Source organism: Suillus discolor (assembly GCF_016758755.1).
Source record: "Suillus discolor strain FC423 chromosome Unknown F5147scaffold_7, whole genome shotgun sequence".
Lineage (NCBI taxonomy): Eukaryota > Fungi > Basidiomycota > Agaricomycetes > Boletales > Suillaceae > Suillus > Suillus discolor.
The window spans coordinates 891,009-913,587 of record NW_024541254.1 but is presented as its reverse complement, the minus strand read 5'-3'; the positions used below and the strand labels follow the sequence as shown (position 1 = coordinate 913,587).

The following is a 22,579-nucleotide window of genomic DNA, read 5'->3' as shown; positions in this document are numbered from 1 at the left end:
AAAAAAACTCTATTCATTGTCTTCTTGGGGCAATGCCCGATGTAGACGGTACATGCTGTATACTTCTGTGTAACTAGTCGTTAATATTTATGAACCACTGGCTCATTCTGAGCTTACCTTACGATGCTGTTCTGAGTTGTGCCTACACTGACTGCACTGATATTGTTTGCAAAAATTATTATTGCCTCAGTTTATTTTATTTTGTGTGACACTCATTAAGTGTGCACTTAAAATTATACGATACATTGTCGGTGTCTTCTAAATCAGCGTACACCCCTTCAAACGCATCTAGAACATGACGGCTGGCGAGTTCTCCACATTCTCGATGGACGTCTTGTGCCCGACAAGCGTTCTGATGTTGTTAACACCATACCTGTGTCAAGAGCTTCAGTATCACGATAATAGAATGCAGGAAGGAGTGGGACAATACAGCTAGGCGAAGGAAAGACTACTCACCGAATCATAGTTGGTCGTTCGAGCCCGATTCCCCATCCGTGCACACGCACATCAGGTGGGAATCCCATGGGTGCAAGCATCTCAGGGCGGAACATGCCACTGTTCCCAATCTCGACCCATTTTTCAAGGAGGGGGTGCCAAGCGAAGATCTCAAGAGACGGCTATCGTGTTTCAATCAGTACCTGAAATGGAGAGGAGGGTCAAGACACACCTCTGTGTACGGGTTATACGCAGGTTTGAACCTCAGATTCTTCATTCCCATCTTCCGGAAGAAAGTCCGCATGAAACCTGTGTAGATGCAAGGTTATTAGCAAATGTTCATATGGAGGGAAAATAGATAGAGGAAGGATCTACAACGCACCAATCAAATCTGCAAGTGTTAGATTCCGATCTGCAACAACGCCCTCAACTTGGTGGAATTCTGCAAGATGAGTAGCATCCATTGTCTCATTACGGAACACGCGGTCAATGCTGAAGAGTTTTGCTGGTCTGAACCCATCATCACTCAGATTTGCAGCTCCAGGTTGCGATTTCACGGACAAGTCACCGTCGATATCTTCGCCTCGACACTTGGCTGCGAGTTTGTATAACATGGCAGCGGACGAGGCAGTCGTGTGCGTACGCAAGAGGAGCTTATGCGATTCCTCGTGTGACCAGGGCGTGCGGTAACCGATACTGTCATACCCACCGTGCTCATGCACACGTGCGACGCGTTCGTAATAATCGGATGGCGGAGGAAGGGATGTCGAGGGATCTATAAGATTTCGATAAGTTGACAAAGGCAAGGGAGGTAAGCACATACCAGAGAGATAGAAGGTATCTTGGAGTTCGCGTGCAGGATGTAGCTGGGGAACGAAAAGTGCATCGAAGCACCAGAATCCGGATTCAACGAAAGTGCCTGTGGGCATTTCTTCAAAACTGTAACAAGCGCAATCAAGGTGTCTCAGAATTCTGCGATAATACAGCGTCATTGCACTATGAGATGATCACGCACCCCATTTCTAAGAAGATGCCACGGATCTCCTCACGGACTTTAAGGATAGGGTGGAGAGCGCCGCCGGATGTGGGTATCCCGTCTGCTTCAAAGTTGTATTTTTTGAAGGTGGATTTTTTCCAAGAGCCGCTAGGGTTAGAGCAGTATAAGTTTCAAAGCTGCTGCATTAGAACACTAAACTCACGAAGTGAGCATATCAACGGTCAAATCGGTCTCCGGTTTTGCAATCGAAGTACTAAAATTTGCGCCCTTATGCACGGTGAACCATTGGCCCTTTCTTTGCAACAGTCAGACTTAATAATTTACGTTGGAGAGATGAGTAGAACCTTTGCATGATAAGCTTGCGCTTTCGTAATTCAGCGAGCGCTTTTTCACCGGCCACGAGTGTCCCTGACGACTCTAACTCGCGCAGCTCTATCTGTGTCGTATCTGTAATATTGGAAACCTACCGGCTCATTAATCGCAATCATAGAAATATCAGCGCGAAATACGCACGGCTTTGACGAAACCATTCCCCTCCTTCGCGATCCATCCACTCTTAAACGCGCGTCCCTGTCCGACTTTCGCAGCCTCATCTCCCACTGCTTTCTTGAGATCCTGCGCGCTGAGCGGGGCACTACCACGTTCGGGGAGGGCGGCCCAGACACGAGCCTCATGCGAGCCCTCACGCACGATCTGGACGCCCTCAGGCGTAAGCACATGCGATGAAACTTCATGTGTTTCATACGTTATCATCTGCATGTTCACTCAATACAAGATCATGAGAGAAAGGAAAGGAAAAACTAGCCTCCCGGCTGAGTAGCGAGTTCAGGGCACCGAGAATGGTGATCTGTGCATCATGACTGGACGCTGGGCTGGATTGGCCAGGGATTTTTAGTGCACGGGAATCTGGTAAAGTCGATTGGGTATCAAGAGTATCCAGTATTAACTGCTGTAGTTGTTCTGCCATCGTCGACGTTCGCCGTTAGTTATTAGATCAAATCTAGTATCTGAGTCAATTCAATATGTAGTAATCACGTGGCTACTCCAACTTAGTATCCCGCTTCAATCATCGATGTCGATGAGCAGTCGTGTATGGCAGCAAGCATGGGACACTGCCCAGCCCCGCCTTCACTCCATACGAGATGTTCTTACGTCCCCAACATTTCCTAGACCGAACCCTCGCATTATTCGCGTCGGACAACTAGACGCTGAGCTCCTCGATGCTGAACTTGTTCACATACTCATAGAGCCGGTTTCGAAGGCCCTTGCGACCGTCAACGTACGCCTTCTACGTGTCAGTATGTTATCTATTGATGCGAGAACAGGCATCTATGAAATCTCGGTTTGAGCCTGAGCTAGCACTGCTCGTCCAGCTTGTACTTTATCGTTTCTCTGTCTGGAGTTCTGGTGCAAGCTATGGCGCAATGCTTCAGGGTCTACGATATTCCGTTCCAAGTTCCGGCTTGAACTGTGAGTGAATATATCTCTTGCAAATACTCGAAGTCTGAATGATATACTGCAGCCAGGCCCTCACGACAACTACTAATTATCCATGGTGCTCTCACTATCCTCGTGCCCTATTTCCGCAACCGATTCCATGCATATGCGCTTTCGCATGCATGGCCAGATGCCCCTGCCTCTGATATCCGTCGCCGCGCTTGGGTTGCCTTGATGAGTCTCGAGACCGCACATGGTGCATTCAGTCTGCTCAACTTCGTTGCATTTTTATGGAATGGGAGGTACGTTCTCACAGTGCGTGTCGTTGTTGGGGAATTTTTGACATGGCTTATTGCAGGTACAGAACAATTATTGATAGATTCCTAGCGATGAGGCTTGAACCTTCACAGGCTCTCGTCAAACGTGATGTTAGTTATGAATTTATGAATCGCCAGATGGTCTGGCACGCATTTACAGTACGCTCTCCTTTCTTTGCTTTCATCGGAGACTCATTCTGCCATAGGAATTTCTCCTCTTCCTCCTCCCGCTCATCAATCCTCGCTCCGTGGCACGACGGCTCACATCAACCTTTTCATCCATTTTCCCTACTCCCTCCCCTACACAAAAGATACGCGCACCAAAACGCGGAAAGTATTATTCCCTCCCGCCAGACCAGTGCGCAATTTGTGCTGAGAATACTTCCCTAAACGTGAACCTTGGTGATGCTGCTGGCGCGCTGGCATCGTACACTCCGGCATTCCCTGCATCATCAAACAGTGATGCTGGCGATAATAATTCTGAGGGAAATGGAGAACCTCCATATCCAATAACAACGCCGTATCTTGCTTCTTGTGGACATATTTATTGTTATACTTGTCTTGCTGAGCGCATGCTCCGCGCCGCAGATGATGGCTCATGCGGATGGACATGTCTGCGATGCGCGGAGGAAGTGAGGAGTGCAGATCGATACAGGTTGGAGAGCGAAGGCGGAAACCTTAGGCGTTCCACGTTGGGTGGAGCTGAAATTGAAAACGTGGGTGATGGAGATAAAGAGAGAAGTGATGCAGAAAGCAGTCAGGGTGACGAGGGAAGTGATTTTGATTTTGGCAGCGAGTTCGGGAGTGGGACAGGTAGCTTAGGGAGCTATGCTTTTACAGGGAGTGAGGCTTGAAGTGCTCATCTTACATGTAACCAAGGCCGCTTGTCGCAAGGTGATAGAGCATATAGCACATGCATCTTGGGGTATTTGAAATGAAAAGGAAAAAAGAATGTCTGTGGTATGTCCCAGGGAGGATTCGAACTTCCGGCTTCGCAGAATTGCGTTTCCACAATGCGATGATTTAACCACTAATCGACAAGGACCGAAGTTCATTGAGACAAATCGAATTAATGACCTGACGCTTGCGTTCAGGTACCTGGTGTCAGTAGAAAAACATTTCAGCTACGTAGATCTATTTTCGATCACTGCATTCAGGATTACTACATAGGCTTGTGGTGTATATTATCTTTGTATATCTTTATTGGCGTTAAATAGCAATTGGAATAAAAATAACAATAAATCATTGGTATCGGTACATTCTCTAGATCAGCACACAATGAGGACCAGCCTTGAAAATATTCCCAGTCACAGCCCCTTCCCGAACATCTTTTCCAAATCCATAGTGTTCCCGGGCTTAATGGCCGTAAACTCCCACTCGCGCAATCTGCGGCCTGCCCTCACACTCTCGAATACCCACTCAGGCTGCACTACATGTGCAGGTACGCGCTTTGACACGAGGTGTTTATGAGTCTTTGAACCTGAGAGTTGTTGCGACGTGAGAATATGCGTAGCGCCGCTAGGGGAAAGCCTGTGAACGATTAATGCGAGATTAAGACTTGGCAGATCACAAGAGAGACTGCGCTTACAACGTGACACCGCCAGCGCCAGAAACTATCCGCTTCATCTCGATGTCGGTTGTTCCCGCAAGGTAGCCACCGATATAGACGCGTACACCACTCAGCACACCCCTTTTCCCTTCTGTTTCGTCTCTTTTTCCTGGGTATAAGTCGTGTGCATTCTCATGCTTCTGGACTTCTAGCTTCTCAGAGCGCTCGTCAATGTACCCCCGGTTATGCCCGCAACCACGTCTGTCGGAGCGCTGGTGGCCTGATGCGGCCGAAACAACATAATCTGGAGATAATTTAAAAAGTTATTAATGAAATGCGAAAGCAGAAGAGGGGATATAAACGCACCTGAACGTTCATATATATTAGAATGAGTAATTGGATTTGACTCATCGGCAAGAGTGTTCAGTAGGTGCCTCGTGATTTCCCCAGCAGAGGGTTTGGAGGTACCGTCTTTTTTAAGAGGGGCCATGAGTCTGTCGGGTGCTACGGTCAATAAAAATGCAAAAATATTTAACAGATACGTACTGGCGCAAGCGCGCCTTATCTTGTGCCACAGCCTCTGGGTAGTTTGACTTCGACATTTCATTGGGGAGGTTCAGGTTCTTATCGATCTTTGGTTTTAAAGTAGGATATGGAGTAAATCGTGATGAGTTTGTACATTTCTCCTTTTCCTTGAGAGAGGAGCGCGCAGGCTTGAGTACAGTTACAAACTTGTCCATGGTGGTACAGTATGGTTCGTGTTTCAGGAGGTGTTGTTCTATATTTATCACGCGTACCCGGTCATGTGATGTCTGAGTGACTACCTACCCACAGTGCCCACTGCCACAGATCTTGTGCTATCTTTTCATGTCCGCTGATGCGCATTCCTTATCGTTTCACTATTGTTATTCATAACAAGAAACTAAAACTTTTTCGTTTTCACGGACGCAGGATGTCTACCACACCCATTCCAACTCGGACTTACAGAGACGCCATAGATGCACTGAACAGCCTTCAAACTAATGCTGCTATCCTGGAGGCCGTGCGTGCTGCAGGATCGAAGCTCAATCCTAATGCTATACCTGAAATGATTGATTATCTACGTAGAGTGGGCCTTAAGGTACGTCATATGCCAACCTTACTGTCTTATTTATGAAGAAGTACCATTACAGCCATCCCAGTTAAATAATTTGAATGTCATACATATCACGGGAACAAAAGGAAAGGGCTCTACAAGCGCATTCACAGATTCAATATTGAGGGCAGCTAGGCCAGGCTGGAAAACTGGTGTGCCTTACTTTCCCGACTTTACGGGAGCGTCCTCTGACAAGTAACACAGGCCTGTATACCTCTCCTCACCTGGTCGCTGTCCGTGAGCGCATTCGCATAAATGGCGAGCCACTTTCGGAGGAGGAATTTACTCGTTACTTTTTCGAAGTATGGAATTTGCTCCAGAATACGAAGGTATTTGGTTTCCGTTTCTTGCAGTAAGTCATCCGTACTAGACAAATAACCCGTTCAGTGCGAAGCCGCCACCACCCCCTTCATGCCAAACTACTTTCGCTACCTAACGCTCATGGCCTTTTACACTTTCTACCAACTCAAGGTGCGCCAGAAATCCTGACCATTTATCTGTCTAATTCAATCATCAGGTTGATGCGACAATTCTCGAGGTAGGCATTGGTGGACGCTCTGACAGCACAAATATCGTCCCCAAACCAGTAGTTACAGGCGTTACCGCCCTCGGGTACGACCACACAAGGCTTCTGGGGGAAAAGCTCAGTCAGATTGCAAATCAGAAGGGTGGAATATACAAGGCGCGTTTCTTTTTCAGGTCCACATCATAAGTATTTGACTGATAGATTAGGAAGGGGTTCCGGCCCTTACTGTTCAACAACCTGAGGAAGGCATATTGGAGCTTGGTGTTTGTGCAGTAGAGCAGAAGGTAATTCGCACCCTCTTAAGTCTTTCACCTACCTGTAGCTCATACGTATTTGCACCGCAGGCATCTCAGTTCACAGTTATTGACGCCCTCCCTTCCACTATCCCATTAGGCATGTTTTTTATATATCTTGCCGATTACCAACAAAATTAACTCGTTGTGATAGGTCTTGCAGGTGCTCACCAGAGATCGAACGCGGGTCTCGCGGTACAATTGGTGCATACGTTCCTCAGCATCAAGGATCAGTCATACTCTCCTATGTCGGATCCAAACATCAGTGGTGCTGCTAGCGCAACATGGAGCGGATCAGAGATAGAACCATTGATATCCCTCCCTACATCTTTTATGGACGGCCTCAAAAATGCTCACTGGCCTGGCCGTTGCCAGACAGTACCCGATTCGAAGCTTGGGGCTATGACATGGTTCCTCGATGGGGCACATACACAAGAGAGCCTTGCGTGCTGTCTGGAATGGTTTGTAAGCCCAGCAGTCGGGCTTCCCGTGTACGCTTGTTATCTGCATTGGTTTCAATATCATCCTGTTGATATCAGATTCCAGTTCCCCAGTTTCTGACGATCACCCACCCCGAGTGCTAATTTTCAATTGCACCAGTGGACGTTCAGGAGATGCTTTCCTGACAGCCATCTTGGAAAAAGTGGAGGAGCAACTGGCGATCCATGGCAGCCTGGAGAAGAAGGAAGAATTTTTTGCCAAGGTCATTTTCTGCAGTAATGTGACATATGCCAGCGGCAATTTCAAAGGCGGTAAGTGCTGTCACCCATCTCAAATGCAAGCTTCTATGTACATCCGACAGACCTTACCTCCGCCGCAATATCTACAACTGATAACCTCAATCTCAAGACTCAGAGAGAGATTGAGGCAGCCTGGAACAAGCTTGTCCCAACTTACTCTGGCACAGTGCACGTTCTGCCGTCTATTGAGGACGCTGTGGAAGAAGCGCGCAAGACACTCAACGTTAGCGTGCTCGTCACGGGCAGCTTGCACCTTGTAGGCGGCGTCATCGAGGTCGCAGACTTGGCAGACAGAGCCTTGAGCCCGAAAGCATGATAATATTTGTGATTTCATCATCATTCGCATTGGCCCTCATATAGCTATCCAACTTAGCATGGTTCTGTCTCGAGCTTGCTTTTTCGAATTTGTCGATTCCCGGCTTTCAACACGTCGACCTTTAGAATTATTGGTTTATCCTATTGCGGTACTGACTTGTTTATATCTAACTGTAGTCATATTACCACCATTCAACAGGATTCTAGCTAGATCTCTAAAGTCTGTTCCAGTTTGCTATACTATAAAAAGATTTGAGATGTAGAGTATAAGGGACTACAGTGCAATGCAACCTCACAATCCCATCTTACTTCCATGCAGTGAGATTCTCTTCGCCACCACGGGTGTTTACCTCCACACCCACACTGCGGAATCCACTCGTCGGGCGTGGAGAGTTGGGCAGTAGCACAGGTTGTACGGGCATCGTATATTTGAGATCCAGATCCTCCAGAATGCTCTTTAGATGTTTCATAAATGCAGTTCTCCGCGTCCAGCGTCCTCCCCAGTCCTGCCAGTTCGGGCGATCTGAAGCAGGTATCAGACCCCATAATCGGGCTAGGTACGCAGACACTCACGTTCAACGCCCACCGTCAGATGAATCGCGTTCTGGAACTCCATTTTGTCGATGTTCACCGCAGATCCACTCCATTCCCTGTTATTTGCTGTGATGTAGGCTTGAATGCGTGCCTTGAGCTGCTCAACAAGCTCGAGGGGTGTGTTGTATGCTATCATTAGTGTCGTGCTCTCCCACATGCTGTTTGACCGCCGCAAATTATGGACGAGCTTTGTGCTTGACAGCAGTGAATTCGGTGCGATAATTTCTTGGCCATCGACTCGACGAAAAGTAGTGGAAAATAGACCAAATTCTTTGACAATGAGGTACTGAAGGGATACTTGTTAGTTCGATGCAAGTTGTTCACGTAAGGAAAACACCTCACCTGGTCGTCAATCATAACCAAATCGCCGACATCGAAGACATGTGTAGAAAATATGAAGATCATCTGTTTAAGCACAAGTGAACTTGACATGCATGATAGACGAGCGAATTACTCCAGCTTACCGACTCAAACAGCGTCTGCGCAGAGTGTCCAAAGATGAACGAAAATCCAAGAATGATTGTTGCAAGAGGAACAAGCGAGGCTAGCGTGTCGCTCCTGTTAAAAATAAGGAGACATGTGAAGAGAATCCCGAGCATTGCAACGCAGACAAGGACTGCATCTAGCTTCGCCACGGCTGAACCAACGTCCTACATGAAGCAGTGAGCAGTATTTCTCAAATGAAAACATGGACTCACTTTCAGACTGGCAGTCAGGGCCTTACGCTCTCGATAAATCCTCTGTACAGCTTCCCTCATTTCTCGCTTACTAATGTCACCATTGCCGTCTTTATCAAAAATAGCAAAGGCAGCATGCTACTGAAACTGTGAGACGGATGAACTCATAAAGATGCCGTGACCTACCGCCTCAGCAGTCGAACGGAAATAAGGGTAGAAATCTATCAAGACACAATGTGAGGTTATCTTCTTTATCATAAATTTACCATACCTTCAACGACAAGATGAGAACGTCCAGGGCTGGTGACACTGAGAGCATGAAAAAGCTTCCTTGCGAGCTTCCGTGCAGAATCCAGGGCATAGAAGTCGCTACCTCGGTTAAAATTGGAATTCTTGAGCGCAACTTGCCCAATAGCGCCGGTCAACTGGTCGACAACAACAGTTGGCATATACCTCTTGCGTTGTCTTTTCATCTCGGCACGTCTAGTATGGCGCTTTTTGTCCGACCGATGATGGTGTGCTTCGTGTTCGTGTTTCTCGAGAACAGGTGTAGCAGCTGTACTGACCTGCCCACTGGCTGTTCCATCTGTATCATCTCGGCGGTGACCCTTACCGTGAAATGCGGAAAGGTCAAATGCAGTCCCAAAAGAACTCAAAGTATTTTTGCGACCTTTCTTGACGTTTGGACCTTTCTTTACGGGAGCGGGTTGTGCATTTGATAGATGGTCCAGTGCCCTCAGTCCCGTCCGATTCTCCGCGAGACGATCTGCGAGTGCACGTTGGTGGAAGTTGATGGCGACAAATCTTAAGAACAATTTTTCCACAAACAGGATGATACTTGTAGTAAAGAGAGCCTGTTGAATGGAATGGCATTTAGTCAATGTGATAAAGACGAGAAAAGCATTTTACCTGCATCACACGGTTGATAATAACCCAGTACGTGCCAGGAGGATTGTAGAAGGCCGTGATTGCAGATAGCGCTATCCAGGCCCATGAAATACCGAGTGCGAGTTTTAGCCATGCCGAAACAGCAAGTGTCAACTGCACCAATTGATTCAGTCGGATTGCCCAAAAGAAGTCCAAGCAGTACATACTTCAATCTGCGTCTTCAAACGCTCGACTTGGCCACCAAGTAAGAAAATAATGTAGATTACAATGCGTGGAATTGCATCCACAACCAAATATGTTGCGCAGGAGGCTGCCCAGGTGATCGACAACCAAAGGGACCAAACACGGACTTGCAGCCGAGCACTTTCCTTGTCCTTGAACCTCAACTCCACTACCAGTAACGGAATTATGAAGAATGCAGCACCAAGAATGCCGACTAACAGAGCCCTGACTGGTCTTGCGAGCTTCATGAAGCCGAGCCAAAGGGCCCTGCCCCTCCTCGCTTTTTTGCCAGTTTCTGGATTCTCTACTTGACTAGCGACTTCTTCTTCGTCCCAGTCAAATTCATCCGAAGAATTTGTTGAGGTTGTATCGGAATCGCCATCTTCTTCTATATGGATTTGATCCAGTGTCTCGGACTGATTCCCCTTTTCATCCCGGGCGCAGTCATATTCTTTGGACTTGGAATCTTCGAGGAGAGTGGTGTCGTCTTCAGGAGAGCGACGTCCAGGCATAATTATTCATCAAACGCAAGCAACGAAGTTTGAACGGAGAGAGTAACTTATATGTAGGTGGGATAAAAACCTTATTAGTCCTTGCCAACATTGGAGACTACTCTCCACAGATGAACTTCGAAATCTCATTACGTAAAACTACGTCGCCTTATTTTGATCAGTCAGTATCGTTCATCGGGATGCTGTGAGTTATTCACTGTGGGAAGTAAAAACGCTGAAAATCAGTGCATAGAATACTGAAAGTCAGCGTCCAAAATACTGACTTTCAGAGTTTTGGTATTATGATCACAGTCCATGCTCAAACAAGAAGATAGGTTGCGCGAGAATTCAGTACCTGGAACCCTGAAAGTGACATTTTTCAGTGTCGAAAACACTGAGATTGGATTGACGGCACACTGAATAGCACTGAGTAAAACACTGACATTGTGATGTTTATGGTACTGAAAAACAGTGTTTGAGACGTTGCAAATTAAGAGTTGGTAATACTGAATATTCGTGCCTCCAGACACTGAAAATTCACTGCACAACGTTGATAGTGATCACAATAATAAAACATTGATATCAGACTCAGTTGGCAAGTACATATTACATGATGCGGTCCAAATAAAAGAAATAATGATAATGAGGCATCGAGGGTCCAGCGAAAACATGAGTCCAGAGCATATCGAATAGCAGGCTGCCAGCAGTCCAGGGTCCTGGGTGTATGGCCACCATCTGCGAGACAAGACAAGTTGAGGAAAAAGGTCAGTACCATCAGTGCCGGGCACGTTTTCTTCTAATGAAGCCTTCCAGTTCATCCCCAGCAGATACTGCCCCTGCCACCACCTTGGTTTTGCTCCGGGTCGTCCTACGTGTACGAGGTCTTGTGGTGGGCGACTGGAAAATTTTCGAACATCAGGCCTGAAAATATGCTGTGAATACAAACAAATAGGGCTGCACACTGTACCGTATACGGTAGACGGCCATATACATACGGTAGACGGCTGTATACATACGGTATAAATACGGTATACGGCTAACCCGTACACCGTACATGACATTGGTGGTGGACGAAGTGGACGGTATGGTATGGTGAATTATACGGACGTATACGGCGGTGTACGGTACATATGGAATGCAAATCAACTATGAACGACCCAAACGAAGCCTCGCCTTCACGAGCATCAATGTCCTGATAGTCTCAGGCTTGAGACTAGTGCGCCGCAGTGAAACCGTGTCATGACCACCAGAAAAAACTCGTTCAACAGCAACAGCAGATCCTACAAAGAAGAGAACTAAGTACAGACACCTGGGACATGGAGTAAGTACTCACCAGGTATTGAAAGGATATCACACGCAAGTCGAGAGAGGTTTGGAAATTGTGCTCGGCGACCTGCCCACCATTGAATGGGGTCGCAAAGGTCAAAGTCCTCTTGCGGAAGCTTCAGATACTCCTCGAATTCGTCCACTGACAGATTCGACCGCTTCTTATACCTCGCTGTAAAGTTCACCTTTGATGGGGACATTCTGCCATCTGACACATCTGCATGGCGGCCTGTGCTGGTAGATGGTGTGCAGTCCCATGCAACGGATGTAGCAATATAGTCAGCTTGTCGTTGTCGTTGGTGGTGCAGGGCATGGCGGTTCAGGGCAAGAAGCTACCGGGTAAACCAGCACCCTGTTCCGACTGTATAAGCCGTAAAGGTACCGTCGACGGCCGTATGGAAGACAGTTTGTATGGTGTACGGCTTGGCCGTACACCGTACCTGTCTGCCTCCCTTTGCAGACCCGCCAGTACGGCAACCGTATCCATCGACGGTCACCGTACAAACCGTCTATTACGGCGACGGTGTGCAGCCCTACAAACAAACTCACTGGCGGCATCGAGGAGAGAGGGGACAGTGGTGAAGGATTGTCCTGGCTTGCACATTTGGAGAACTTGAGGGCATTCGCATGTCGTGAAGGTCCAGGTTGTGGAGGTGGCGTGGTCTGAATGAATATATGGTCAGTATATGCTTGTTGAATCGAGTGAAAGCACCTCTATGTGCCAAGTCCGGCTGCGAAACCTTGGTGGACCACCTTGAGCTTCATTGCGAGTCGTGCAACTTGGACGAATGATGATTGTGTTTGACTTAGAGCGCTGAATGTTTGACCTGCAGATCCGGTCCAGTTCTTTGTCAGAGTCTAGTGCAGGATGCAGTTGAATCCCAGCCGGTCTGCTTTCCAAGAGAATTGTGTGAGCCTCCGCTGTACTGACATTGAGTCGATGAGCAATTGCACGAGTAGCAACATATGGAATTAGGAAACAGTGAGTGAACTTCTTGAGGTCGAGCGGTCAAATAGCATCAAGAGGAACAGTGGATGTACGAAACATGGCTTCTAGGGCATGCCCAATGATATGCTCACCCTTTGAACCGAAACTACTTGGAAGAAGTTATCAGTAGTCATTTGATAGAAACCGAGTGCTTACAAGCCAGTGGTCGATAACTCATTGACAAAAGCAGTTGCAGGTCCCTTGTCTCTTGTAAAAGCAAGAAGGTGCTCCTCCTCCGTAACTCCCTTGTTGCGGCAATGGTGGGTTACACGATCCAGCAGGGTTCTCCAGATGATGTGGCTAGCTCGGGCACTGCGATCTGAGAGGATCTTAGCAACATCAGCTGTCAATGACCATGTGAAATCATTAAGTTCAACGAAATTAACAGATACTGGCCAACCACACTCTGCCACCTGCTGACGTATTTCTGACAACTGGTTTTCAGATGCGATATCTGAACAGATGTGCAGCGTAATGCGAAGAACAGTGCGACCATATTCTCCTTCTTTGTGGATGTGTTCTGCGAGACTGTGGAACATGTGAATCAGCTGTGGCGAAGGTGGAGAGGGAACAAGATCTTCGCAGTCCTCGTTTGGACAGGTGTCTGGGATATCCTGTGGCGAGAAGCTGAATGAAGGGAGTGGGGATGGTGGGGGTGATCTAGAGTGACGGTGAGTTGAAGGGGCAGCCTGGGTAACTTCAGCCTTCTCTTTCTTCCATTGCACCGGTCGTGGCTGAGGCTTCTGAGTAAATATCAGTAGGTAGGTAGTACTGATAAAATGTATATACGTACCACAGAAGCCGTCACTACTACATCATCATCCCTGGCCAAGTTCTTTGAGGGGGGGGGCTTGCTCCTGCAAGAGACATATGAAGGTCACATCAAATTTTACTGCCAACTCACCTTTTCTAGTTTTTCAGGTTGTGTCGCAACTGGTACCGGTGGCTTGACCCTCTTGCTACTCACTCCAACTCGTGCAACAGTGGCAGTGGCAATCTTCTTACTGGAAGTTGTTGCTGTCTGCGACTTTGGCTTAGTACTCTTCTTTGTCCCTTTGGTGGTCTGGCTAGTGTCGGTGGGTGCTGAAGTTTGAGCAAGGTGTCCTTTGGATTCTGGAAGCAAATGTTTAGTGCAGGTAGCGTGTATTGGAGTGAAAACTCACTCAAAAAATCCTCGACTCGCTTCTTGAAGAGCTCTGCAATATCAGCAGGCAGGCCTCCTTCGCTTCCTGGCCCAATCTCCTCTGAGTCCAAGTCTTCATCTGACCCAGGGTCCGTCTCGCTACTATCATCTGAGTCAGAGTGAGCTGCAGGAACTGGCAACTTGGCACGACCAGTGGATGTATGCGTCTGAGTCGACTTGTTAGGGATCGAGAGTGTGATCTATACAAATTGAATAGTCAATGGTCAAATGACAGGCCATTGTTACATACCTTGTTTGAGCTGGGTGCATCGTAACCCATCCTTCTCCTATAGTTGGCGTGATTTTGCAAGAATTGTTGCAAAAAATCTTTGACGGGCCAGCCGTCCTTGAAGTGTGTGAGGTATGGGATTTCGAGCATGGCCTAACAGTATTATTAGCGCATATATGCATGTATGACGACAAAAAATATGTACCAATGTGATTATGGTGCCTAGCAGTGTCGGCGGCTGGTATCTAATGGTGGTCTCGAGGTGTAAACCATTATCCTTGGCAATTTCAATGATCTTGTACTTCAGAAAGTCAGCGAGAATCTATGTGGATAGAAAAAAAAGTGCTTACCTGAATTTTCTTATACATAGTATCCTTACCATCTAGATTCATAGCGTGCTGTAAATTGAAATGTCGTCCGGCAGTACCATCAGGACACATAATTGCGCCCTTCTTCTGACAGGCCTTGAGTTTCTTGCGGGCCTCTTTCTCACCTAGATTTTTCGTAGTTAGGACACTTGACTAGTAATACTAACAGAAGACTTACGGATCGCGTGTTGTACCTCCCGTTCATGTGCATTGACTTGCCTCTGTAGCACTTGGAACTTCTTCTTGGTTCCTAGAATAGGCTTCTTGTTAGTAGTCCGTGTGCGAGGCATAGTTAGTGGTAAGCGGTAGGGGTTATTTACACGTTGTTTGCATCAAACGAAGCCAATGTTTGGTTGTGTTAATGGTCATGTGATCATTACAACCAAAATTTTGAACAAGACATGTAGTCACCGGTGGTGCTGCGCTTGTTAAGACACGCTCTGGGCGCAGAAGACATTGACAACGTCTCGTGTATGCTTAACGTAGACATGCCTGTCCCTTACATGGATGATACGACTGTCATCTTACAAGTGCCGTAGTATCTGATACGAAGGCATGTGCATGTAGGGGGTAACGGATGCGGATTGTACAGATGCCAAGTGCCAGAAATGCTGTGTTTGTAAGTTATAGATAAAAGTCAGGAAAACATCGAGCCCTGCATCATCGCAGATTCACGATCTCCAGCGGGATGTCTTTCATTTGCACATGCCCCTCGTCTGCGTCCTAAACAACCAATCAATAGCTGTGGACAACCCACTCGAGAAGCTACGCACTGTGCAGATCGGTACCTCTGGGTGTGGGTGGAAGGCTTCCTTAACATTGCAGTCCAAGATTGTTTGCAAGCCTGGGGGGTCGGTGAGGTGGAAAATTCCAAAGCTAACCATGAAAAGAATTAAGACACGAGTGGTATGAATAATGTGGTACGCACTAGGGACTGAACTTTGGGGTGCAAACAACAGCAAAGGACTCCAGAAGTATGCGCTGAGGAGCGGGAGGGGGTGGAGGCGCAGCCTGAGGAGCTCATGAAAGAGAAGAATACGGGGCTGCAGAATCAAAGTAGACATCAGAAGTCGACCACGTCGTATTCTGAGAGTATGGGTATGACGCCGGCTGACTCGGCAAGACAACCACAGATGGATCAGGAAGTTGATTAGTAGACCATTGAGAAGATTCCAGTATGAAAAGTAGGGAAGATCGTACAAGATTGGTGGGCTTGAGAGTGAGGTAATTAAACATTGATTGCAGAGAAGGTGCGTAGCCTTGCTTGAGCTGGTGTTGCGATATGAGTTCTGGGTATTGAATATGTTCTTAGCCTAGTTTGGACATCGGGGTGTCATGATAGCTCGATCAGCGCCCACTGACAAATAAACTCACCGTAAGACTGACTGTAGATGAAGAGTCAGCAAGTGTGATAGCAGCAGGCAAGAAACTGACTCACTGCATGTTGTCTCATAACCCGCGAGAAGCAAGACCTTCATCTGCGGGATGTCAGCTCGCAAATCATGGCTGTGATGCATCGTCGCCACGGACCTGAGCCACTACTTCCTCCGCCAACATATGTATATGATTCATCCTTTGAATCATTTCGATCAGGAATGACACTTGCAAGTCAGAAAAGCTACGCACCAGTTCTGGACCTCGATTACAGCATCACCATCCTTGCTCGATTCAATGGCAGTATCCCATTTTCCTTTGGCCTGTATCGTATGGTATCAAGTTCAGATATGAAACATTTCTCGCACCACAAATCCTCACCTTGTATGCTGAGTCATAAAACACCAATGTGAGTTTCCGAATGGCCGCATTACTGAATGCTGGCGTGAGCACCTTCTGCTGGCCTCTGGAATGGGCAGGCACCCAATGCCAATGGTACTAACTGAAGAAGTTTGAAAATTTGGTTTCGATAGTCACATGACTGACGCCATCTTAGGACGCAGATGATGGCTTCAGTCTCTGCCCTTTTCACTCGGGACGTCCAACCCGCGCGCACCAATCGTGAGCAACTCCACCTTTTCTCATATATCTCATCAGACCTCTGACCCCCGTCTTGTGTCTAGTCAGCAGGCCAGATGTGCATGTATGCACCCGCTGACCTGCACCAAACCGGTTCGGTGCATGGATGACTAATGCTCTCTCACGAGCCCGATACCCTAGAAATCATTATGAACAATCTTCCTTTACTTTATGGTTCAGACTGCAGTTCAGATAGTATTTTCATTTCTCAGACAGACTCAGATAGGCTGAATATTCTTGTATATTTAATTTTGCGGTAAATTCTGCTTAGTCAGCAATAACAATGACTCAGACTGAATCCCACACATGTCAAGTAACAGTGTAAAATAGTTCTTGCATAATTTGCCTTGTGGGAACTTTCTTAACACTCTAAATACACGGCTCGCGTCATTTCTACGGTCAATAAAGTAACATTATAACAAGACACCAACAAATAACATAATCAGTCTGTTACTTAATATTTGTCACATGATACTAAGTTATATGACTCTAACAGTCAGGTGACCTATGACCCTAAACCAAATCATGACAAAGCAACCTTTTTGAGATGACTAAAGCTTGATGACACAAATTATAAAGCACATGACTACAGTAAATAGTATTGGTACAATCTGACTAAGCCTATTCCCCTTAGAACGTGGGAAATAGTAACACAGCCACCATAATTTATCTATATAAGACCCCACTTTTTGCCAATAAAAAAAATGCATATAGGGAACTTTTAAGCCCCACAAAATAAATTTGAGTGTGAAGTGTGATCAGTATCAACAACAGTGACAAGAGCTGTTAAGCAACTAACTGAGAGGTCATTGTAAGCAACATCCAGCAATACCTTTAGCTCATCGTCAACAACTGTGAAATATCTTGAGCTCACTGTGCTCAACAGTGAGCAAACTTTTTCTTTGATTTTCTACTGGTGAACCTCTAGTCTCTTTCTTTTCTTTTCTTTTCTTTTCTGTCTTCTTTCTCTCTTTCTTTTTCTGTTTCTTTGTTTGTTTGTTTCTTTTCATTTGTCTCTTTTTCTGTTCAGTTCATTCACGTCTCAGTGTTATTGTCTGAATTTGTTTCAAGATCTTTGTGTTGTCTTTACGTCCATCTAAGCACCGGCTTAGTGGGAAGACTTCAGAAGTTGATAGTGACGCTTGACCTCACTCATCTGAGTAGTGATACTGAGCCAGGGTTTTCTTTGTCTGCTAGACTTTAGTTGTTGAATAGGGGACTTGGTACTGAAATCCAAGGACGTCCGTTCCTGATTCTGTTTAATACTCATCGTGAGTTCCTTGGCAGCAGGTTCAATAGTGAACTAAGAGTTCTACTGATCACTGATTAGTCCTGACCTTTGATTCTACCTGTTTGTGCTGAGGGGGTGATTGCTATAATTTCGCACAACTTTCTGTAGTAAATTTATTACAAGAAGCATTGTTACTGAAGGAAGGGTTTCCCTTATCAATCTATTTCTTTTTTCAGTACCATACTGTTGGGCTGACTTTTCTCTGTTCTCTAAACACTGCCATACCATTGGAGTGAATCAATTTCTTTTTGTCATCACCATACCGTTGGGCTGACTACATTCTGTTTATTTTATTTTCTATTGCGTCCATACTGTTGGATTGACTGGTATTGCTACTGACCTCACAGGAAGTATTTTTGTCTGAACATAGCTTGGGGAAGTGTAAACAGCCACCCACGAACAACCACGTTATCAGTCATTGGTATTTGTCTGAATCACTGACCGTGGAGATTTTTGATTTTGTAGGTGTTTATCTATAGATCATCTATCTAAGAAGACACCGCTCAAATAAATATCATATTATTCCACTTGCTGACGAGATGTACATAGGAAGCACAGACCATCTTGGCCTCCGAAGCTTCAATGCAGCCATCTTTGAAAAGCCTCCCATCAGGTCTACTGAGGAGCACTGTGAGTCGCCTGGACTTCAAGTGATCATCACTTATTTGTTGGCATCGTTTGCTCAGTTCCCTGCATTTCAGTACACGACCCTGGAGCTCTCCTCGCTAGCACTTCCTTCAACAACATCATCGAGCTCTGAACTTTGTGCATGCTTCTGTTGTCAAGACGTAGGCTTCTGTTTCCAGGACGAGTAGCACTGTATATGTTCCAGATCGTATGTATATATATATCAACATTTACACCGCCTCACTTTCATCTGTATCATACCCAGCACCATCAAAAGCTGGTTTTGCGAAACTGCTTCTGTGGTCGATGATAGTCCATTCTCCACGACTCTCAACCCTTCCTATAACGCCTTTTACATTCCGTAGGTCAGTAATGATGCTGGCAAGGTTTCTTGAATAACGTGTTTCCTCCTTGGTAGCATCTCTACCCTCAGTCTGGCATGGTTGAATGAGCGCAAGTAGAAGAGTTTTGCCAGCAAGCCCTAGCCACTGAATGTCATTCGACAACGAGCAAACCAGTATCTTTTCGAGACGACCGTACTGCACCAACCAAACCACGTGAAGAGCTCCATTTACATGGTCTTCATACTCAAGTTCGTACTAAGTGCCCTTGTCAAGTTTGGATCTAATGTGTGATATAGTAGACTCACTCGAACATATGACAAGTTCCTTTGCTTTTTGGATGACCTGGTGGCACTGTGTGTCCAAATACTGTCTCCACCATTTTGAATACGAACTTTTTTCCAGAGTGCCATCACAGTTGGGAGATGTGCAACAATCACCATTCGCCTTCCACCAATGAGTTGCTTGAAATACAATGCAACTTTAACCCGCTCATCGCGGTGTAGAGATACAACTATTGCTGGGCACTACACAAAGTAAGTAGCCAGCAATATAAAATGTGTTGCGGTCGTGCACAGCCTAGTCTGCTATACTTGCAAGACAAGTGCGTTCGACCCGAGGGGTTAGCTATTGGATTGGTCTGTAGTTAGTGAAATGGTAAAACGGTCAAAAGTCCGAGCGCGAGAAACAAAGTCCGAGGGTATATCTACGATGTCCGATGCCAAAGCATCGGGTCCGATGTTTTCGGGTTTTGGGTTAGCGGGTTCGGGTTCGGGTTTAGCGGGTTAGCGGGAATGGTGATAGCGAACATCGGGAAAGCAAGCGGTATGCGGATATATGATAATGACGGGTATTTCGGATAGAAAGAGCGGTAATATTCGCAATGTCAACTAAGAACTACGAAATATCGGGTTTGACCACTAAGTATCGGGAAACAGCTCCCTACTACTTGGATAATGAAAATACTCGTAGTCAGTCCAATATATATGTAAGTACATAGAAATCCGGAACCCTATAGGCGAAAGTAGCGGCCGATGATTTCGGGTCTGAAGTACATGTAAACTAACATGAGGCGCTGCGGATGATGGGAAAACATGTAATAGCGCTTGCTACGACGTGAGTAATGTGTGAAATAATCAACTACTCACCTAGTGGGGCTAGCAAGACGGGACGGGACACGGATAGGGCAAGAGCGCGGGAAAACATCGGGTCCGATGCGGCCGAGACGTTGGGTCCGCTAGTCAAAGTGTCGGGTTTGCGTCAGGTTGTGCGGGTTACATCAGAAAGTGACGGGCATTGAACGTGTATCGGGAAATCAGTGAATATGAGCCTAGCGCAAGCTCGAGTGCTACAGCGGTCAGGTTCATATGAAGTCACTCGAGGGGGACGAAGAACATAAGTATCATCTGGTAGGACTGTTTATGTTGTTATCTCGAGTCATTGGACGGTGACTTACAATCTTCGAAAACAGTCTCATGCATTGTTAGCTGGGACCAATCCCTCCGAATACTTAGTGACACTTCCTCCTGGACGTCATACCGAAGGACCACTTGCTGAAGGTACGTCGTATATAGAACTTCTTTGTTAAGGTTTCCCCAAGGCTGAACTCTTGACTTTAGTGCTACTTTGAATTTTTGACAATAGCGCTCCAGGAAAAATGACCATGTGGTCCACACGGGTCCGCATCAACGAATGTCATCAGCAATATGAAGCATTCCGTGAATTGGAAGAGTGCAGGCTGGTAATCTTGACTCGTCATGCTGATAGTAGTACCTTATAATGATATCAGCCATGTTCTACCATGTCCTGCAATAGACTGCTTACTTTTCATACTTGACTACCCAGCTTGCAATTCTCTGTTCCAATTCATCGATCCCTGCATGCGTGATTGAGAATTGTAGTGTTTTTTTCATGATCCAAACCAACTCGCAAAGGTGCTTGTGGTATTTTGTGTTCGGAAAACGATTATGCAGGAGTGTTGGTGCAAGGTAAATGATCCAGAATGACCATGATTCTGCTGTGAAGTTTGAGTGATCATCCACGATATTGCTGAGGACTCGAACAAATGTAGCAGGAATGTTTGCGATTGCAGCGGCAGTTTCTGCTCCAATTTCAGTCCATATATGATCAACTATCTCATAATCTTCTTTTCCAGCGTCCATACCCTTGAATTTTCCAGTCCAGTGCTTGACAAGCATTGGGACGATATTCTCAAGGAAGACGTGCATCCATTCCCAAGGAAAGGACTTGGCAAAGTCAATTGACCCTACTCGCCGCCTGTCAGAAAGGTGAAGGTGGCCTGCATGGAGACCATTTTTCTTGCCAATCCTCTCCTTCTCTGCAGCAGTGTCTGCTTCATCCATCTCTTGCAGTACCTCTTCGAAATGAGCATGGCTGCGAAGGGGGAGCTGAAGGGGGTCCCAGTGTAGGTTCGGAGTATTAGGTTGAGTAGGGGGAGTTAATGGGACGTAGTAATTAGTCTTATTTGCAGACTTATTTCGAACACCAGTGATCAGACATGACCGACATGGTGTGAAGCCATTATGGCCACGTATTTCCAGTAGTTTTTCTATTGCGAGGATATCACCGAGCTTGAAAATGTTGTAGGCATGGAGCCAGAACATTTGCTTCCCAAGACTATCAAAGGTGAGTGTGCCATTGGCGAGTTTGGCACACTCATTCTTGAATGGGACGAGGAAGGATGCAATATCTTTTGGAGATTTTGGTCCTGGAATGACTCCAAGGCAAATCAGATGTTCGTGGTGGGTGCGCATAGTGGGGGGAAAGTTATAGATCTGGATAAGGATTGGTGTCGCAGAAGGCCCCTTGCGATATCGTCCAAACAGTAGATATCCATCAGTTGCTAAGGAAAATGCGATATCATTTTTTCCAGAGAAGTACTTATAGTTTTTCTGAACGCCATCCACCAGCACAAACTTGTCCCGGAGAGACTGATAGATCTCACCATCAAAGACGTCATTGATGGTATGGGGGCTGCTGTCATATTGATGGCGGTATAAGAGTTTTTCCACTGTATCTTCTCGGGCAAACAGACCCTGCAATTGAGGGACCAGTGGCATGTAGGAAAATTGACGTCTGGGCTTCCCTTGAACATCAAAACATCTTTCTCCACAGAAGTCACATAGATCACTGTGACTGTATCTTGCAGTATATGCAATGCAGGAATTGATACAGCAATCTATTTTCATGGGCGTGATGGTAGTGAGTCCTTCGAAACGCTTGAGCATTTTATACTCAGAGTCGATGTCCATCTTGTGACTGAACTTCTCCCGCAGTTCATTGAATGTTGCACGTGGCATATGACTCTTGATGCGAAGACTGTGAGCGCGGAGGTTGTCTCTATCCTGCTCTGTCAACAAAGTATTGCCTGTATTATTTTGATCTCTTTTGTCATTTAAATAGTTTCTGAGTAGCGAGTCAACTCACGAAGTGAATGATGCAGTGCCTCGACCTCAGCATCTACATGGCCACCTATCACAGAGTCTGACTCGTCCATGTCATTATTTTCTTCTTCTTCGTCATATGGAACAACTTCATCTGCATGATTGCTCGCAGCATCTTCATCAGACTCGTGAT

At 46.3% G+C, this 22,579-nt stretch overlaps 7 protein-coding genes and 1 non-coding gene across 8 annotated transcripts; 2 read left to right on the top strand and 6 right to left on the bottom strand.

The window, feature by feature from the left end:
• Positions 1-162: 162 nt before the first annotated feature.
• On the bottom strand, positions 163-2,416 carry F5147DRAFT_675808 (tRNA synthetases class II core domain (F)-domain-containing protein). Its single transcript, XM_041435953.1, has 10 exons — positions 2,238-2,416; positions 1,946-2,185; positions 1,777-1,895; positions 1,635-1,727; positions 1,451-1,579; positions 1,259-1,374; positions 818-1,210; positions 668-744; positions 457-617; positions 163-373 (listed from the first exon to the last, which is right to left on the bottom strand). Exons 1-10 carry the CDS (start codon positions 2,397-2,399, stop codon positions 289-291), a joined length of 1,575 nt encoding a protein of 524 aa, XP_041297431.1. The 5' UTR covers positions 2,400-2,416; the 3' UTR covers positions 163-288.
• A 60-nt stretch (positions 2,417-2,476) lies between these two features.
• Positions 2,477-4,143, top strand: F5147DRAFT_675807 (Pex12 amino terminal region-domain-containing protein). The gene is made up of 5 exons (XM_041435952.1): positions 2,477-2,711; positions 2,758-2,902; positions 2,955-3,171; positions 3,228-3,345; positions 3,393-4,143. Exons 1-5 carry the CDS (start codon positions 2,505-2,507, stop codon positions 4,038-4,040), a joined length of 1,335 nt encoding a protein of 444 aa, XP_041297430.1. The 5' UTR covers positions 2,477-2,504; the 3' UTR covers positions 4,041-4,143.
• A 6-nt stretch (positions 4,144-4,149) lies between these two features.
• F5147DRAFT_t34 lies at positions 4,150-4,231 on the bottom strand. The gene has a single exon. It is a non-coding gene; the product is annotated as a tRNA-His (tRNA).
• Positions 4,232-4,392: 161 nt separating this feature from the next.
• On the bottom strand, positions 4,393-5,486 carry F5147DRAFT_675804 (uncharacterized protein). Its single transcript, XM_041435951.1, has 4 exons — positions 5,282-5,486; positions 5,102-5,229; positions 4,775-5,039; positions 4,393-4,716 (listed from the first exon to the last, which is right to left on the bottom strand). The coding sequence occupies exons 1-4, from the start codon at positions 5,473-5,475 to the stop codon at positions 4,494-4,496; spliced, it is 810 nt and encodes a 269-aa protein (XP_041297429.1). The 5' UTR covers positions 5,476-5,486; the 3' UTR covers positions 4,393-4,493.
• A 98-nt stretch (positions 5,487-5,584) lies between these two features.
• F5147DRAFT_388503 (Mur ligase) lies at positions 5,585-7,865 on the top strand. The gene is made up of 10 exons (XM_041429550.1): positions 5,585-5,855; positions 5,908-6,022; positions 6,075-6,199; positions 6,258-6,341; positions 6,388-6,552; positions 6,603-6,680; positions 6,741-6,789; positions 6,844-7,180; positions 7,236-7,441; positions 7,492-7,865. Exons 1-10 carry the CDS (start codon positions 5,613-5,615, stop codon positions 7,743-7,745), a joined length of 1,656 nt encoding a protein of 551 aa, XP_041297428.1. The 5' UTR covers positions 5,585-5,612; the 3' UTR covers positions 7,746-7,865.
• A 127-nt stretch (positions 7,866-7,992) lies between these two features.
• Positions 7,993-10,718, bottom strand: F5147DRAFT_388537 (Mechanosensitive ion channel-domain-containing protein). Its single transcript, XM_041429551.1, has 9 exons — positions 10,110-10,718; positions 9,925-10,056; positions 9,287-9,869; positions 9,202-9,236; positions 9,037-9,153; positions 8,803-8,988; positions 8,681-8,743; positions 8,331-8,624; positions 7,993-8,267 (listed from the first exon to the last, which is right to left on the bottom strand). The coding sequence occupies exons 1-9, from the start codon at positions 10,635-10,637 to the stop codon at positions 8,211-8,213; spliced, it is 1,995 nt and encodes a 664-aa protein (XP_041297427.1). The 5' UTR covers positions 10,638-10,718; the 3' UTR covers positions 7,993-8,210.
• A 1,739-nt stretch (positions 10,719-12,457) lies between these two features.
• F5147DRAFT_758487 (uncharacterized protein) lies at positions 12,458-16,827 on the bottom strand (the record flags this gene model as incomplete). Its single annotated transcript, XM_041440406.1, has 20 exons — positions 12,458-12,605; positions 12,655-13,036; positions 13,087-13,673; positions 13,835-14,043; positions 14,094-14,313; positions 14,364-14,495; positions 14,548-14,643; positions 14,693-14,835; positions 14,889-14,973; positions 15,148-15,202; positions 15,239-15,321; positions 15,386-15,433; positions 15,484-15,586; positions 15,639-15,721; positions 16,085-16,095; positions 16,149-16,188; positions 16,241-16,283; positions 16,337-16,407; positions 16,466-16,582; positions 16,804-16,827. 19 exons carry the CDS (start codon positions 16,825-16,827, stop codon positions 12,952-12,954), a joined length of 2,235 nt encoding a protein of 744 aa, XP_041297425.1. The 3' UTR covers positions 12,458-12,605; positions 12,655-12,951.
• F5147DRAFT_555605 (uncharacterized protein) lies at positions 12,730-12,951 on the bottom strand (the record flags this gene model as incomplete). The annotated part of the gene is made up of 1 exon (XM_041430501.1): positions 12,730-12,951. A coding segment is annotated over one exon (222 nt), but the record flags the coding sequence as incomplete, so codon positions are not given.
• Positions 16,828-22,579: the final 5,752 nt, after the last annotated feature.

Bases quoted from the DNA above. Each gene is read 5' to 3' on its own strand.
- F5147DRAFT_675804 (XM_041435951.1), bottom strand. From the start codon at position 5,475: ATGGACAAGTTTGTAACTGTACTCAAGCCTGCGCGCTCCTCTCTCAAG. The intron at 5,230-5,281 runs GTACGTATCTGT...AGCACCCGACAG, and splicing joins GATAAGGCGCGCTTGCGCCA to ACTCATGGCCCCTCTTAAAA. The intron at 5,040-5,101 runs GTGCGTTTATAT...AATTATCTCCAG, and splicing joins TAATATATATGAACGTTCAG to ATTATGTTGTTTCGGCCGCA.
- F5147DRAFT_388537 (XM_041429551.1), bottom strand. From the start codon at position 10,637: ATGCCTGGACGTCGCTCTCCTGAAGACGACACCACTCTCCTCGAAGAT. The intron at 9,870-9,924 runs GTAAAATGCTTT...TCCATTCAACAG, and splicing joins TTATCAACCGTGTGATGCAG to GCTCTCTTTACTACAAGTAT. The intron at 8,268-8,330 runs GTGGGCGTTGAA...TACCTGCTTCAG, and splicing joins AGAACGCGATTCATCTGACG to ATCGCCCGAACTGGCAGGAC.
- F5147DRAFT_388503 (XM_041429550.1), top strand. From the start codon at position 5,613: ATGCGCATTCCTTATCGTTTCACTATTGTTATTCATAACAAGAAACTA. The intron at 5,856-5,907 runs GTACGTCATATG...GTACCATTACAG, and splicing joins TACGTAGAGTGGGCCTTAAG to CCATCCCAGTTAAATAATTT. The intron at 6,681-6,740 runs GTAATTCGCACC...TTTGCACCGCAG, and splicing joins TTTGTGCAGTAGAGCAGAAG to GCATCTCAGTTCACAGTTAT.
- F5147DRAFT_675807 (XM_041435952.1), top strand. From the start codon at position 2,505: ATGTCGATGAGCAGTCGTGTATGGCAGCAAGCATGGGACACTGCCCAG. The intron at 2,712-2,757 runs GTACGCCTTCTA...ATGCGAGAACAG, and splicing joins AGGCCCTTGCGACCGTCAAC to GCATCTATGAAATCTCGGTT. The intron at 3,172-3,227 runs GTACGTTCTCAC...GGCTTATTGCAG, and splicing joins GCATTTTTATGGAATGGGAG to GTACAGAACAATTATTGATA.
- F5147DRAFT_675808 (XM_041435953.1), bottom strand. From the start codon at position 2,399: ATGGCAGAACAACTACAGCAGTTAATACTGGATACTCTTGATACCCAA. The intron at 1,728-1,776 runs GTTCTACTCATC...ACTGTTGCAAAG, and splicing joins CGCAAGCTTATCATGCAAAG to AAAGGGCCAATGGTTCACCG. The intron at 374-456 runs GTGAGTAGTCTT...CTCTTGACACAG, and splicing joins GAACGACCAACTATGATTCG to GTATGGTGTTAACAACATCA.